The following is a 15,211-nucleotide window of genomic DNA, read 5'->3' on the forward strand; positions in this document are numbered from 1 at the left end:
AGTTTTATTTTGAATTCTTATATGTTTACTTTTGTAATTGATGAAGTAACTGAAAATATATCTCAAATAAGATCCCTCGATATATGTTGTTTGTAAATGATATCATGTTGATTAATGTTAATAAGAGCCGAGTTGAATCAATGTAAGAATTTTGGAGTCACATTACGGTCTAAAAGGTTCAGGATATAAGTGCGTTATATGTGTTGTATGAAAATTTTGTCAAACATAGGAATATGTTACATTAAAAACGCTACTTATATTTGAGTGATTCAGAGTAATTATATTAGGTAGTAGATTTCTCATTGAAAAATATATATTATTACTATAACAATATAATGCAACATAATAAGTATTAGACAATTTTTAATTTTTTTTGTTGATAATACAATGCAAACAAAGTTCTTAAAATAATTAAATAAATATTATATTTATTAAATAGACAAAGGTTATTGTGACTAACTTTGAAAATGTGAATTTAGAAATTTTTCAATTACAATAGGTATACAGCATGTGTAATAAACCAAGAAAAAAAAAATGAATAATAATAATAATAGTTAGTATTAAAAAAGAAAGTGTTTCTCTGTTAGGATCCTTGATTCCATGTTTGATGCCTAAGAAAGACCTTGTCTAAGCAAGTGCTCAGAGACCATTGCGGCTCAGTCGCTCCCTGGAGGTCGGCCTGGTCAAAATAAAATTTCATAGGATAAACAGGGTAGACACTGTTTATATACGTAAATAAGTACATAAAATAATGTTTTGACTGACATAATTTGTAGAAATATATGATAAAATAATAATAATGTAAGTATCATATGCGGGGCCCACAAAACTGTGTGGGGCCCACATGAGTCCCGAAGCCGTATGGAGGTTTACACGAGTTTCAAAACTATTTAGGATGCATAAAATCGTATAAGAATTATTCGAATTACGTAGGATCCATTCGGGTCTCGAAGTTGTGTGGGGCCCATAAGACCGTGTGGGACCCACATGAGTTTTCAAAATTCAAATTTAATTTTTGTTTAAAAATAAAAATAAAATAAATAAATACTAAAAATAGTTTAAAAGTAATAACAATGATAATAATGATTAAGAAAAATAATAAAATAATAAAATAATTAATTAACTAATTGATTAATTAATTAGGTAAGTAGTTAATTAATAATTTATTTAATGGGAATGGTGGCAAGCACTCCCACATGACCTCCATTCTCATCTCATATTCAACCCATACCTTGCCCATCCCTTGCCCATTCTTTAATTTTTAAAAAATTATAATTTCACCCATCTCCCCACACTTTTATAAATTCTATTTCTTCCCCAAAATTTTCTTATAAATAGGGAGCTCTCAACCTTCATTTTTCACAACAAATTTTCAAGGAAGAGAAGGATTAGTGAGTGAAAGAATTTGTGGTGGAGAGATAATTTTTGAATAAATTCTCAATCAACCACTTTTTCCGATCTCATTTCTTAAAGATAATTATTGTGTTCGTAGCACACGGTAAAAGAATAAGGTAAGTAAATTTTGATTATGTTAGTTTTTTTTATTTAAAATTCATACCCGAGTTTATTTTATAAGTAAATTTTAATTATGTTAATTAGTTCCACAAAATTTCCATGAGTTTATTTTTACGCGTATTTAATTATACCAGTTCTATCTTTAATATACTTGCATCTATTTTTGGGTTTAGAAATGTTCTAATTCTCTCAGGTAAATTTTCAGCATTTATTTCTATTCAAAAATAAAATTATATATATTTTTAACACAAAAATTGTGTGGCATTAATTTATTTCTACGTTATATTTTTTATGAAAATATGAGTAAAGATGAGATTTTCACGATATTATTTTAAATTGCATAAATTATAATAAGATGATTTTAAAACCCCTTATAGCAACAAAAGTTCAAAGTTACAGATGTTCGGTACTGCAACTTAAAGTTTATACGGATCAGAGTGCACCCACACTGTTTACAGAGTGGTTATTTATATTAGTGGATTTCTCCTGAGTGCACACCTGATTCCGGACCAGGACTTAATAAGGAAAATCTCACTTAAAGTTTACGTACGTTGATTTAGTTTGGTCGACCAGCCAATTAAGTCCAATCTTCGGATCGCACAACCCAATCATGGGGGTAAACATGACTTACGGCAAACAGGCCTAAGGGTGGGTTTTTATAATTTATGTTTATACATATTTAATTAAGTGTACAAAGTTACTGATGATTTGAAAAAAAAGTGTAAGTTTACGTGAAAATGATCATTTTGGTGCTTAAATGACGATCTAAGGAAAACGTATAAGGAAAAGTATATGTATGTTTATCATTAAATATTTTTACAGTTTTAAAGTTAAAAGTTTAATTTAGCAGTTATAGTATATGATTGTAAAAATTTACTGTTGAAATTGATGACAAAAGTTTTATGCAGAAATTTTTAAACTTATGTTTATTCTAAAAGCAGTCTTGAAGTTATAGTATTAAACATTGTTTTACGAAATTCTTTAAAAACTCATTTTGGCCACACACTAATAATAATCTTATTTACTTACTGAGCGTCTTCTTACTCCAATCATATTTTTATTTCAGATAACTCTGAAGAGCATGTTAGAAATCAGACTTAGCAAGCATACTGGTGGGGATAGAAAATTAAAGATTGATTAGAAATATTAATATGGTTTCAGATATTTATGTTTGTGTAATTTTTCTTCTTTTGAAATAAATGATTGTAATATGGATAATTAGTACTCTGCTCTAATAAAAATTGAGTTTATTTTGCTTCCGCTGTAAATTAGTAGTAAAAAGTTAATATCCCAGACCCCTCGGGGTCGGGGTGTTACAGCATGGTTCTACTTTGGTTCCTTATTTTTTTACTTTTATAATTAATGAAGTAACTCAGAATATCCAAAATGAGATCCCTTTATATATGTTATTTACAGAGGATGTCGTGTTGATTAATGATCGTAAGGGTCGAATTGAATCTACATAAAAACTTTGGAAAGTCACATTACAGTTTAAAAGGTTCAGGATAAGTAGGTATAAGATTGAATATATGAAATATAATTTTAGTAACGTAAGAAATAACAATAGTAAAAATATTAAACTTAATAATCAAGAGATTAATATCACTCATAGATTTAGATATTTTTAATCTAGTATACAAACTGGAGGGAAATTAAAGAAAATGTTGCATATAGAATAAAAACAAGTTGGGTAAAATGGATTAGTGCGTCAGATGTGTTGTGTGATCATAAAATATTTTCAAAATTAAAAAATTAAGTTTTATAAACGATTACAAGGTCAGCTATACTTTATGGTTTAGAATGTTAGGCAATTAAGAAACAACATGTACAAAAAACATAAAAGTTGTTAAGATGTTAATGTTAAGGTGGATGAGTGATTTAATATTAAAAAATAAACATACATGTAATAATTTAGGTATAGCACAAGTGAAAAACAAGATAAGGGAAACGCGATTTAAATGGTTTATGCATTTGAAACATAGGCCTAGTATAACACCTGTAAAGATAAGTGAGTTAATTATTATGTCGAACATGAAAATGATTCCTCGTATGCCTAAAATAACTTAGAATAAAGTAGTGATGAAGGATTTAATAGTTTTTAATCTGATAGGGAAAATCCCGTTTGATCGGATGAATTGGAGGAAAATGATTAATGTAGCTGACCCAACCTAGTAGGACTTAAGGTTCGTTTTTTATGTATCTAACTATTAACCACATTAAATCATAAAATTCAAAATATGCCAATTGTCTTCCAAAATGGTCAAAATGTCATCTATAAATATCATTACTATAAAAATAAATCTGGAAATGGAAAAATCTAGACCTTAAAAAATGTTTCCCACGATCCACCATTTGCATTTTTCATGTCCAAGTGATTGTAAGCCTTCGTTATTATAATGATATTTTTTTTTTTTGACATATACATATTAGAGGCTGATCGAGGATAGGACAAGTGCGTTAGATACCAAACCCGCGAAACCAACCCATATAATCGGGCTACATAAAATAGAAAACCGCCAACCAATCTATAACTGAATACCCATACGACATACTAACCTTCCATAAAATTTGACAAAAAGAGATTTCTTGAGGCTTTAAAATTCTCAAGTTTCTCTCATTATGTTTTAAGAATCCTATGGACTTTTCTTAAGATTTGAATAAACACACATATCTTCGATTGTAGTTTACAAAATAAAAATAAAAATAAAGAGTATTGAAAAGTTTAAATGTGTCAAAATTCAAATATGAGGGAAGAATTATAAGAGTTTTGAAACCTCAAGGTAGGTACATTGGATTTTTAGAATTTTAGAAAATGTTTCTGTCATTTTATCAAACCTCAATGACGCTCAATGTATTTTATTTGGAAAAAATGATAAAAAATGCTGACCTCTTAATAGATTTAGTAAAGACGACTTCTCCTAAAGATTTTTTAAATCTCATAAACTTTAACTTAAATTTTTAAAAAATCTCACATACTTCCCCTAAATGACATTTACTTTATTTTTGAAGAGACAGTCCATTATGCTCTTACACCCCTTCTCATAAGGAAGTTTTGAATTTCATACCACCACTGCATGTTTAGTATGTAAAATGAAACGTAATAGAGCTAATAATAATCAAATCTATATTTTTTGGACTTGGCTTCATCATTTCCGCTGAATTTTTCATGTTATTCATTTTCCTATCTCATTTCATTCCACCAAACATAATAAAAAATAAAAATTTATAATCTTCAATTGTCATGACAACCTGATGTTACAAATTACTTCAATATTTATAATTGAATTTTGAAGTCAAATTATTTATTCTAAACACAAGTTTTAACTAAAACTAAGATGAAATAGACATGTGAAAATTCAAAACATAATTAGAGTATAATTAAAGTAAAATATTCATAAAGTTTATAAATTTTAAAAAATAATAATAACAACATTGTAAAAAACCATTTTGAACATATTTGGTTTTAAAGCATCGCAATAAAATAAATAATAATTATTAATTTCTCCGTTCATTATAATATGCTGTAATTTATTTCCTAAACTCTTAATAAAAGACAAAAAATGAACATACGTTTCACTGACTTTTAAATTCTTTTAATTTTTAAAATATTAATTAACCATCCAATTTTTGGTTTTAATTTTGCTTATAATTTTCAGTTTTTATATCCCAGGTTTCATAATTTTCAATAGTGAAATGACTCTTAATACATTAAACTACATTTACTACTCAATCAATATCTATGCAGGGATACATGCATAATTGCACACACAAGCTAGTTATCTTTGAATCGTATAATGAAAACAATATTAATAACAATCTTCAAATTTTTTTTTTATGAAAATACCTACAAATCTGAAAGCAATAACATAATATAATGTAAACCTCATAAATAAATTATCGTTTGAGATGAAACTAAAAGATTGTCCAATGGCATCAAATTCATGTGAGAATCCAAAATGGCCTGAGGGGTAAAATTTCAAAACTTATAATTTGCAAATATCTTGCATTTCCATACTAATAATAACAACAATAATAATTGTCAAATGAGACCTATTAAAATTGGCAATTGTATATAATCAACACTTTAAAAGTGACACATTCTCAAGAATCATACGAAATAAGTAGAACTTGCCACTTAAGCTTTCCCATACAAATTTAGAAGAACCTGAAACTATACACATTTTATCAATACACCTTGGCATGGTATGAATTTCAAATATTAATAAATTTTATTTTCTTAAAAATCTACACAAATCCAAATTCAAACCCTTGGTGCCCCCAAACACTACATTAATAAAGATTATTATTTTAATACAATCATATACAAGCAGTACTTATTGCATACAACCTAAGTAGCATAAAAGCTTTCTCAATGCAACACAGCAAACCAAATCCACCCATAACACAAAAGCGAGCCACTGCAACTTAGCAGCATTGAGTTCTAAAACATGATCAATGCGAAGTCCAAGACACTTCCAATAACCAATAATAACTCAGAATTAAAATTAAAATCCAACCTTCCGGCCAGAACTATTTCAAAACCAACACCCAAAAACCAGAAAAGACATAACTAAAGGAGCCAAATAGAAAACCAGAAGGAAAACTCATGTTAACCAAAGATCAGGTTCACCCGGCTGCACCTAGGATATGATAGATTCAATACCTTTAAAACATTTCTAATAACCCAAAAGTATTCAGAATTAAAATCCAACATTAGGGTCATAAAAATTACCCAAAGCTGACATCCAATAACCAGAAAATTTCAATAAAACAACCCACTAGAGAACCAACAAGGAAAATTTATGTTTCATAGGTGCCAATACGAGGCAAATCTTCATCACTGCATGCATTCCTGTGACATTGTAGATTTAGTACCTGCGAAGCCCTCGGTCCATTATTCTCCCTGATGGGCACTCAAAAGCCATGTGGCCCCTACCACCGCAGTTGTGGCAGATCAACAGGGGCCCCATGCAATCCCTGCTCATATGACCGACCTGGTTGCAGCTCCGGCATATGACATCCCGAAAACCACCATACCGGCCTCCAGAAGCCCTTTCTGCAAAGATATCAGGACGCCCGCCAACTGCCCCACCCCTTTCTCCAAGAATATCAGCCTTTGGACATTGTCTAGCCACATGCCCAGATATGTTGCACAGGTTGCAAACGGGCTCATTCTGGCAGTCCCGTGCTATGTGGCCCGTCTTCCTACAGTTCTTGCATGCTTTGTCATTGGTACAATCAGCTGCCAAATGACCTTGCTTGAAGCAGTTGTTGCACAACCTCATGTCTCCAGGTGGAAGCTCAGGAACCGGGCATTCTCGGGCACGGTGGCCAGCCCTGCCACATGAATGGCATATGCCCTCATTGGGACAGTTGCTAGCCATGTGTCCTGGTTCCCGGCAATTCCAGCATAGTGCCTTAGTAGTGCACTCGGATGCAATGTGCCTGATGCAATGTAAAAGAAACATCTTAGGATGGAAAGAATGAGAATGCAGGAGGGCTCCAAGTACAAGACATGCAATAATAGTTTCGTTACCCAGGAAGACTGCAGTTGTTACAAACAGCCACATTTGGGCATTCTCTCGCAAAATGGCCTGGTCGCTTGCAATTGTTGCAAAGATTACCTTGGCTGAAGAAACATTATAATGATTAAGATATAAACAATCTGGATACCTAATGCCCAAAATCACAAATCACAAGTCAACATTTTAAAAAGACAAAATAGTTATTCATGCTTTCACATTCTTCACCAATAATTTGTTCATTTATTTTATCAATCAAGCCCTCTCCTGACCTGAAGTTTGCAACAGACCCGGAACAAAAAGATTGTCATAAAAATATACAAGTTATCAAATAAATGGTCTGAAGATCAGGACAGAAATTGTAATCAAACTTATGTCCCCCCTACATGCCAAAAAAAAGAAAGCTTAAAAGAGAAACAAATTAAGGCCTAAATCCATAACAAGCACAGAACCCTTGTAGATCTTGAAGGTTTATATAATTATTTATTAAAGAGATCAAAAACTGAAAACTGATTGATAAAACTTCATTGAGACACCGAGTGCCCTGATCCTTCTGCAGCAGTCGAGAAAAAAATATCAGGGCTGGTTTAAGATTTAACCAGCAAAATATCAATGGGTAAATAAACCTGCATGTTGAAGTGGAAAAGAAAAAATTGCAAAAGATGAAACACACATGTATTTTTATGAATTCCGTAGAGAAAGGGAGTCAGTTAAGAGCCAGTTCTGTGTCTTCTTTAAAAAAATGCATCATCAATAAAGATTTCATTGTCTTGGTTAAGGACGAAGACATTAAAGAAAGATGACGAAGTTACTTTAGTAAACTGTTTAATGAAAACCAAATAGAAGGCTTAAACTTAGATTTGACAAATGAACAAAAGACTAAAAATATGAGATTTATTTGCAAAATTAGAGTTAAAGAAGTTATGTTTGAACTAAAAAAGATGAAAAATAGGAAAGCTTAGGTGATAACGGAATTATATGGTTTACTAATTTATTTAATACATTTGTAAAAACTAAGAAAATGCCAAATGAATGGAGGAAAAACATTTTAATACCTATATACAAAAATAAAGGAAGTATTCAAAATTGTAATAACTATCGTAGAATTAAACTTATTACTCATACGATGAAACTATGGGAAATGATAGTTGAATAAAGATTAAGGTTAGAAACAAAGGCCTCAGGAAATCAATTTGGTTTTATGCCTGGGAGACATACCACATAAGCTATATATCTTTTAAGAAGATTAATGGAAAAGTTTAGGAAAAAGAGGAGGGACTTGCATATGGTATTTATTGACATACAGAAAACATATGATAGAATAACTAGGGAAGTTCTATGGTGGGTTTTAGAAAAAAGTATGTATGTAGTAAGTATACTGATGTCATTACGGATATGTACGATGGAGTAATGACTAGTGTAATGACTATAGATGGAGAAGCTAGAAAATTTCCAATCACCATAGATGTACATCAAGGATCTGCTTTAAGCCCCTTTTTTTTGTTCTAGTGATGGACCCACTGACTAAGGGTATTCAAAATGAGGTTCCATGGTGTATGTTGTTTGTAGATGATACTATATTAATTGATGAAACTAGGGGAAGAGTAGAAGCTGAGTTAGAATTATGGAAAGAAACTTTAGAATCTAGAGGCTTTAGGATAAGTAGAAATAAGATATAATATATGAAATGTAACTTCAGTAATAGTAGGAGGAATATTGGAAACAAAGTTAAACTTGATGGCGAAGAAATAAATAGTGTACTTTGTGATTGCAAAATACTCTTAAAATTAAAAGGGAAGCTTTATAGGACAGCTATAAGACCAGCTATGCTATATGGATCGGACAAAATATTGGGTGACGAAGAAAGAGAGTATCCAAAAAATAAAAGTTGCCGAGATGAGAATGCTTAGATGGATGAGTGGTAAAACACTAAGGGATAAATTAAAGAATGAAAATATCCAAAGTAAGTTAGATGTAACTCCTATAGAAGATAAAATAGGGGACGAATGACTCAGATGGTATGTCACTTGCAACATAGGCAACATAAGGCGCCAATGAAAAAAAGTGAGTTAGTTACGGTGGGGGGCAATAGAAGGGGTAGGGGTAGAACTAAAATAATTTGGAATGAGATAGTAAGGATTTAATAGCCCTGAATCTGTCAAAATAAATGGTCCATAATCGCATAAATTGGTGGAAAAGGATTCATATAGCCGACCCCACCTAGTGAGACTTAAGGCTTGGTTTTTTTGTTGTTGTTGTTGTTGTATCATCAATAAAGATTTCATGCAAGACAAATTCTAGGCAACTTGACATCTTATGTAAATGACAACAGAACCATGTGTGAGGAATTCCACTCACCTCTCTCAAATCACCAGCAGCACCTCACTCTCATATCAAAATCATTAAATTCATATAAACTCCACTAGTTTTTTCCAAAAGAGGCACATTGATACCAACACAAGTTCAAATCAACATCACCTTCCATTATCAAATTAACTCAAAGAATCCCTCTAACTTCACGTCCAATGTTTCTTATAAACACATTTCCAAAATCCTTTACTGGACATCAACGTCAACATAATCTTCAACTTATTCCATTCATAAAGGGCCACAAATTATACTCCTGCAATGACATCTAAAAAATTAAGCATATTTGGTGCACGCGGGAGTGTAAAAGAGAATGCAAGAAAGGTATATAGAAAAACTTGAAACTCTTGTTTTTGTACTTAATAATGTAATTTCCAAGTAGGAGTTACTGAGAGATCAATGCACAAATAAATTATGTACTTCTATATTATTTGTCATCAAACAAATAATTAAAAGGATGCGGTTGCTCAATTCCAAATTATTGTAACCCAGGAATAAAAAAATTTAAAAAAAAAAAACAAAAATTACTAATAATTCAACCAAACAAAGATACTATGCAAATGTTTGGGGATCCATCGAGAAACAAGTATATTAATGAGATATAGTGCATTTTATTGGCTGTCCAACATTCCCTAATCCTCCCCCCCCCCCCCCAAAAAAAAAGGGAGGGGGGGAAAAGGAAACAAAACCCTAGTATACAGTATGTGGCACAAGTTACAACAGTAAACGAGCTAAGAATAACGTAATAATGATACTAATCCAACCTTAAAGCATGCCATATAGTGTAAGGCAAAACAATGAAGAAATTAATCAAAACAAACACAACTCCTAAGCCCTAAAAAGTAGCAGCAGTCACAATGAGTCAATAACTTTAAAACAGCGACACCACTCAAACTGAATGACATAAGACACGGTCTAATACTGGTTTTTTTTTTCTATTTTTTCAGTCTCCTTCCTTCTTGGAATGACCAAAAGTCTGCACAAAAGAATATCAATTAGAGACAAAATAACCTGAAACCCCGGCGTGTCTCCCTCCGATAAGGAGCATCACGATAGGAAACGCGCTGAGATCGGATCCTGCGATCTCGTGGACTCCGGCTCCGGCTACGGCTCAGGCTCCTGCTCATGCTCCTGCTTCTGCTGCGTGAACTCATGTTCAAAACTCCACTTCTGTCAACCACCACTGTCCAAAGAACCACCACCACCACCACCACCGCTTCTGCAGCTTCCCTGTGACATTAATCATACACACTGATTATCTCCGGTAATCCACCTTATATCCCTAACTTAACCTTCTAAACAAAACACCAAAATTCCAAAGCTTAAGCTTAACAAAATCCATTTCCAACAACCACCACCTGTTTGAACTACAAAATCAGGACATCGCACACCATACCATTCTAGCTTAAAATGACAAATGTCTTCAACATAGCATTTCCTCCATGGAGTAGTTAATATATGCTCCTTCCAAACAATGAGTACTATGTAAACACAACGTGAGCTAGACATGCCAACAAACAACAATCAAAACTCCATCCATGTATAAGAAAAAAAGCCATCTCACACGAGAGTAAGCCTCCTTCATACTATCAACCACATCCCTTTCTACTTTTACATAAATGACCATATCTTTCGCCATAACAGAATTATGTAAACCACCTTCCCCTTATTCTTTCTTTAATTATTTTATAAGAAAAGGGAAAAAAGCGCACAATACAAAAGTATATTTCCAAGAAAATAATATATAAAGGCATAAAAAATGTAAAAATAAACTCAAAAAATACAACTGTTGAGGTGAATCTGACTATACTGAAGAAAGGGCCATCACTACTTGATGGAGAAAAGGACGGAGGGGAAAGGAAACCCTTTTTCAAATAAAAATAATCATAATAATGGCAGCAATAATAATGAAGATAAGGAGAAGAAAGAAAATAAGACCAAAAAAGGGTAAAGCAGGGAGCACCAAAAAGAAAAGGTAGGCACAAAAAGTGGAAACAGGAGAGATCTTACGACATCTGAACAAATTTTAAGACTAAACAAAGAACAAGAACAATAAACATGGTCCACACTTCATGATTGTCCTAATTGCTTATGCACAAACTAAATTAAGCATAATTCGCTGACGAGGGTTTGATCTGCCTAACTCTGCACAGACGCCTACCACAGAACACCACCCATGATGCCAACTCTCAGTATAGCTTCCCATGCAGCAAGAGATTCTCCTATAACTATGTCATGAAATTGGACATACAAATCAAGTTTGGTGCAAACACAGCAAATAAAGCAACAAAGAAAGCAAATAAAAATAAATAAGAAAGCTAAGAAAAACTAAGGAAAAGCACAATGCCCATTAGCAGCGCATGAAATCTTAGCTTGATCCACAAATTTCTTCCTCAAATATTATGGTCCATCACATAGATTGGCTGCGTCTGCGCCTTGTACAAAATTGTAAAAATATATATTTTTAAAAAATTTAAGAAAAAAAAATTGTCACATGACATTCTTATATCTTTCAACAGTTCAAACAGTTTCCTATTTTGAACAAAATCTAATGCCTTGTGCCACCCAGATTGCCCTGATCTTTGCTAAACTCTGATTAAATTGGGACCTGCCGTTCCAAAACAACCACTTGCCTCACAGAAAAACTTCACTAAAAGTGAATGACAAATCCCAACTCTATTGTACCAAAAAGTGTTGTGGGAAGGGGGAGGGGGAAATTGCGTGCACACCCCAAAAACCCTATGAATTCGAATCTTGATATCAGCAGGGTCGAAAACTGCCCTAGGCTTCAGTCATGTAATGAAAGTTAAAATGAATTACAAGCTGGAAAGGAATAATTTCACAATGTGATTGCTGCACTTGGTAAAGTCACATGAAATGACCATTAGTAAAACAATTCCAAGTCCTTCTTAATGTTTGGTATTCTTGAATAGTTCCAAAATTAAATGAAAAAACAAGCTATTTTTCAAAAAAAAATGTGTGGCATAAAATCATTTATTAGCAACTTTTAAGTATATAACTTCAATTCAACCCCCTTTTATGTTACTATAAGATGATTGGTGACCAACTAAGCAGGGGTCCAAAATGTCCCCCAACATAATTATTTACTTTTACAATCTTTCAAGTATAAAACTTCAATTAAACCGATTTTCTACATTGCAATAAAAATTTAAAATATAATTTAATTGAAATAAACCTTCACTATAGAAATATTTTTGCTGATTGGTCTTATTAAAACCTTTCCATTAGAAATATTCACCACACTGGACCCAGACCCAAAGCCCAACAGTAAGTGTTATGCTAAGAGTTTAAAGATCACAAGTTCAATCACAAAAATAGCCTCTCCAAGTGTGGGGGTAAGGATGATGACATTGCACCCTCGCTATATCGCCAGTATGGTGTCTGAGACTTGTGCACTTCATGCTGTGTTTTTTATATTTTAGTTTTACTCTAGCAGCACTTTCCTTTACAATTATAGATCCCCCCGTGCAAGATGCATGGTTCAAAAATCAACAATAATGTAAATCATTTGTGATAATGGAAGTTTTTTACAAAGCTAGCTCCAGAAAGTCAGCTCTCGAAATTGGAGTAACTTTGAAAGATGGCCAGTTGATACTAGCAGCAATGCAAACTTGTTACAACAACACCTTTTGGTAGCAAACTAGAAATTGGATGCATTGTGAAAGTCCGTGGCCATAGTAGCAGTAGTAATAGTAGTAGTAATAATAAAAATATATAATTTCTTTCGTGCAGGCCCGTGGTTTTTTGGTTTGTACTCGCCAAACTTACATATGCACAATAGAATTCACCAACATAGAAGGCAAAAAAACAATAACAACAACAATGCTTTCAGGAAAAACATATATATCAAGAACCTGCAGCTAGGACTCGAGCAGATCAGAGATTGAGGTTAGATGATCCTGCAGATCAGAGAGATCGAGTGAGACGGAAAAATAGGGATCGAGCAGGAACGATTATACAACAAAAATATACAGTTATAAAAATAATAACAAATCACACACACAAACAAAAAATAAAAAAAAAAAACATTTAAGAAAACTTCAGCCTTCACTCCCCGGTTCGCCTGCGAACCAGAGGGCTCTCGCCATCTGCTTCTCCAGCAAACCGGTGGACTTCAGCCTACTAGGTCACCGTGAAACAGACGGCTCCTGCAGTTCGCACGGTGGCCCTAAAGAACTCACCTAAATGATGGCAGCTCTCCGCCAACGGCCGTCGGAGACGAGGGCTACTCCCGCTAGGGTTCAACTGTCGAACGAGATAGAATGAGATAAGAGGAAGTGAGGAACGCCGAGACCATCATTTTGATTTCGAGGGCTTGGGTTTACCTGGAATTCCGTAGTTTGATCGAGGTTATATTGGTCTTTTAGGAAATATAAACATATTGTCCCAAATATAATTTCACCTTTATTTTAACAAAAAAATGATAATCAAGGGGGTCACCTTTGATTAGCAAACTATAGGAAATGAAATTATTGTTGTACAATAATTATAATAATTGATAAGAAAAATCTTTTGTTATATCAATTTTAATAACATAAGTTTGATATTTAAAAAAAAATTTATAATCCATTATTGAATTAATACTACTTTTAATATAATTATTTATCTTAAAACAACAAATAGATTTTGTATGAAAAAAAAAAATCTTATTTTATATCATAAAGCAAACCAATATTATCTTTTATTTAATTTTTTAAATATTTAAATATATTGTAATATTTTCTAAAATTCTAGATTTTATATTCTCCATATAAATGTTAAACTTAAAAATGATGTGGTAGTTCTCATAATTTTAAGATTAAATATAAATTATTTTTTCTTTTGCTACGCATCACAAAATTTTTATACAAATTTATTTTTTAAATTGAAGAGAAAAATGTGTGGACAATAAGAGACGTTCGTAAATGAATAATAGTATACGCGGTTATAAATGGATGTGATTTAATTTGAATATTTTTATTTAATTTATCGGTTCAGTGCTTTCTCACTTTTACCTTAATTTGGATAGTTTTATGAAAGTTAATGTTTAATAATTACTTTGTTCTATAGAAAGTTACTAATTATTAAAATGTATTGATAGGTGCTAAAAGAATGCTATAAAAATCATCACTTAGATAACTAAGATTACACGTGATTATATAAATTATGAAAAAATTATATAAAGTTTGTTTAGGTAATCACAATTAAACTTTTATTTTAGACTTAAGCATATCTTTAATAGAAAGTGTTAACCCGTAAGATGAGAAGTTCAATTCTTTATTTATTTGATATTACAAACTTTCTTCTTCTTCTTTTCTTTCAAAACCTAGTCAAACGAATGTGTTTTTGACTTCTAATAATTGATAACATTGGGAAAAGGAATGGTATGTTTGTTTTATATCTAAAAATAATAATTGATCAATAAATAGTTTTTAAAATTAAATTATTTATTTTCTACACTTGTAAATTAAAATCAAAATTATATAATTATGTGAATTTAAACATAATTAAATAAAAAATTTACATAAATTTTAAAAAATAATAATAAAACCAATTATAAAAATACTTTCACTATTTTTTCAATTGTCATGTACAATTAAATTTTAATTGTAAAGTGAAATTTGAAAGTAAAACAATTAAGTAAAATAAATACAATACAATTTATTTTTATTATAGCAATTTTATAACATGTATTATTTGTAATTTTATTATTTTAATAATATTTTTATAATATTGTGATTTAAAAATTATCATTTTTTAACTAGGATTTAATTTGTATTAGTTTTAAAAAATGTTAACCAAATAGG

At 31.6% G+C, this 15,211-nt stretch overlaps 1 protein-coding gene across 3 annotated transcripts; it reads right to left on the bottom strand.

Annotated features, from left to right (window-relative positions):
• Nucleotides 1-6,124: 6,124 nt before the first annotated feature.
• On the bottom strand, nt 6,125-13,771 carry LOC131146047 (zinc finger protein GIS2). 3 transcript variants are annotated; one of them, XM_058095317.1, is made up of 5 exons: nt 13,607-13,771; nt 13,280-13,324; nt 10,416-10,634; nt 7,052-7,144; nt 6,125-6,960 (listed from the first exon to the last, which is right to left on the bottom strand). In XM_058095317.1, the coding sequence occupies exons 3-5, from the start codon at nt 10,556-10,558 to the stop codon at nt 6,384-6,386; spliced, it is 813 nt and encodes a 270-aa protein (XP_057951300.1). In that variant the 5' UTR covers nt 10,559-10,634; nt 13,280-13,324; nt 13,607-13,771; the 3' UTR covers nt 6,125-6,383. The 3 variants fall into 3 exon arrangements, with proteins under 3 accessions (XP_057951300.1, XP_057951301.1, XP_057951302.1); XM_058095318.1 differs by lacking the exon at nt 13,280-13,324 and having other exon boundaries at nt 13,607-13,744; XM_058095319.1 differs by lacking the exon at nt 13,280-13,324 and having other exon boundaries at nt 10,416-10,655; nt 13,587-13,694.
• Nucleotides 13,772-15,211: the final 1,440 nt, after the last annotated feature.

The sequence above is a fragment of the Malania oleifera genome, chromosome 13 (assembly GCF_029873635.1).
Source record: "Malania oleifera isolate guangnan ecotype guangnan chromosome 13, ASM2987363v1, whole genome shotgun sequence".
NCBI classification, from domain to species: domain Eukaryota; kingdom Viridiplantae; phylum Streptophyta; class Magnoliopsida; order Santalales; family Ximeniaceae; genus Malania; species Malania oleifera.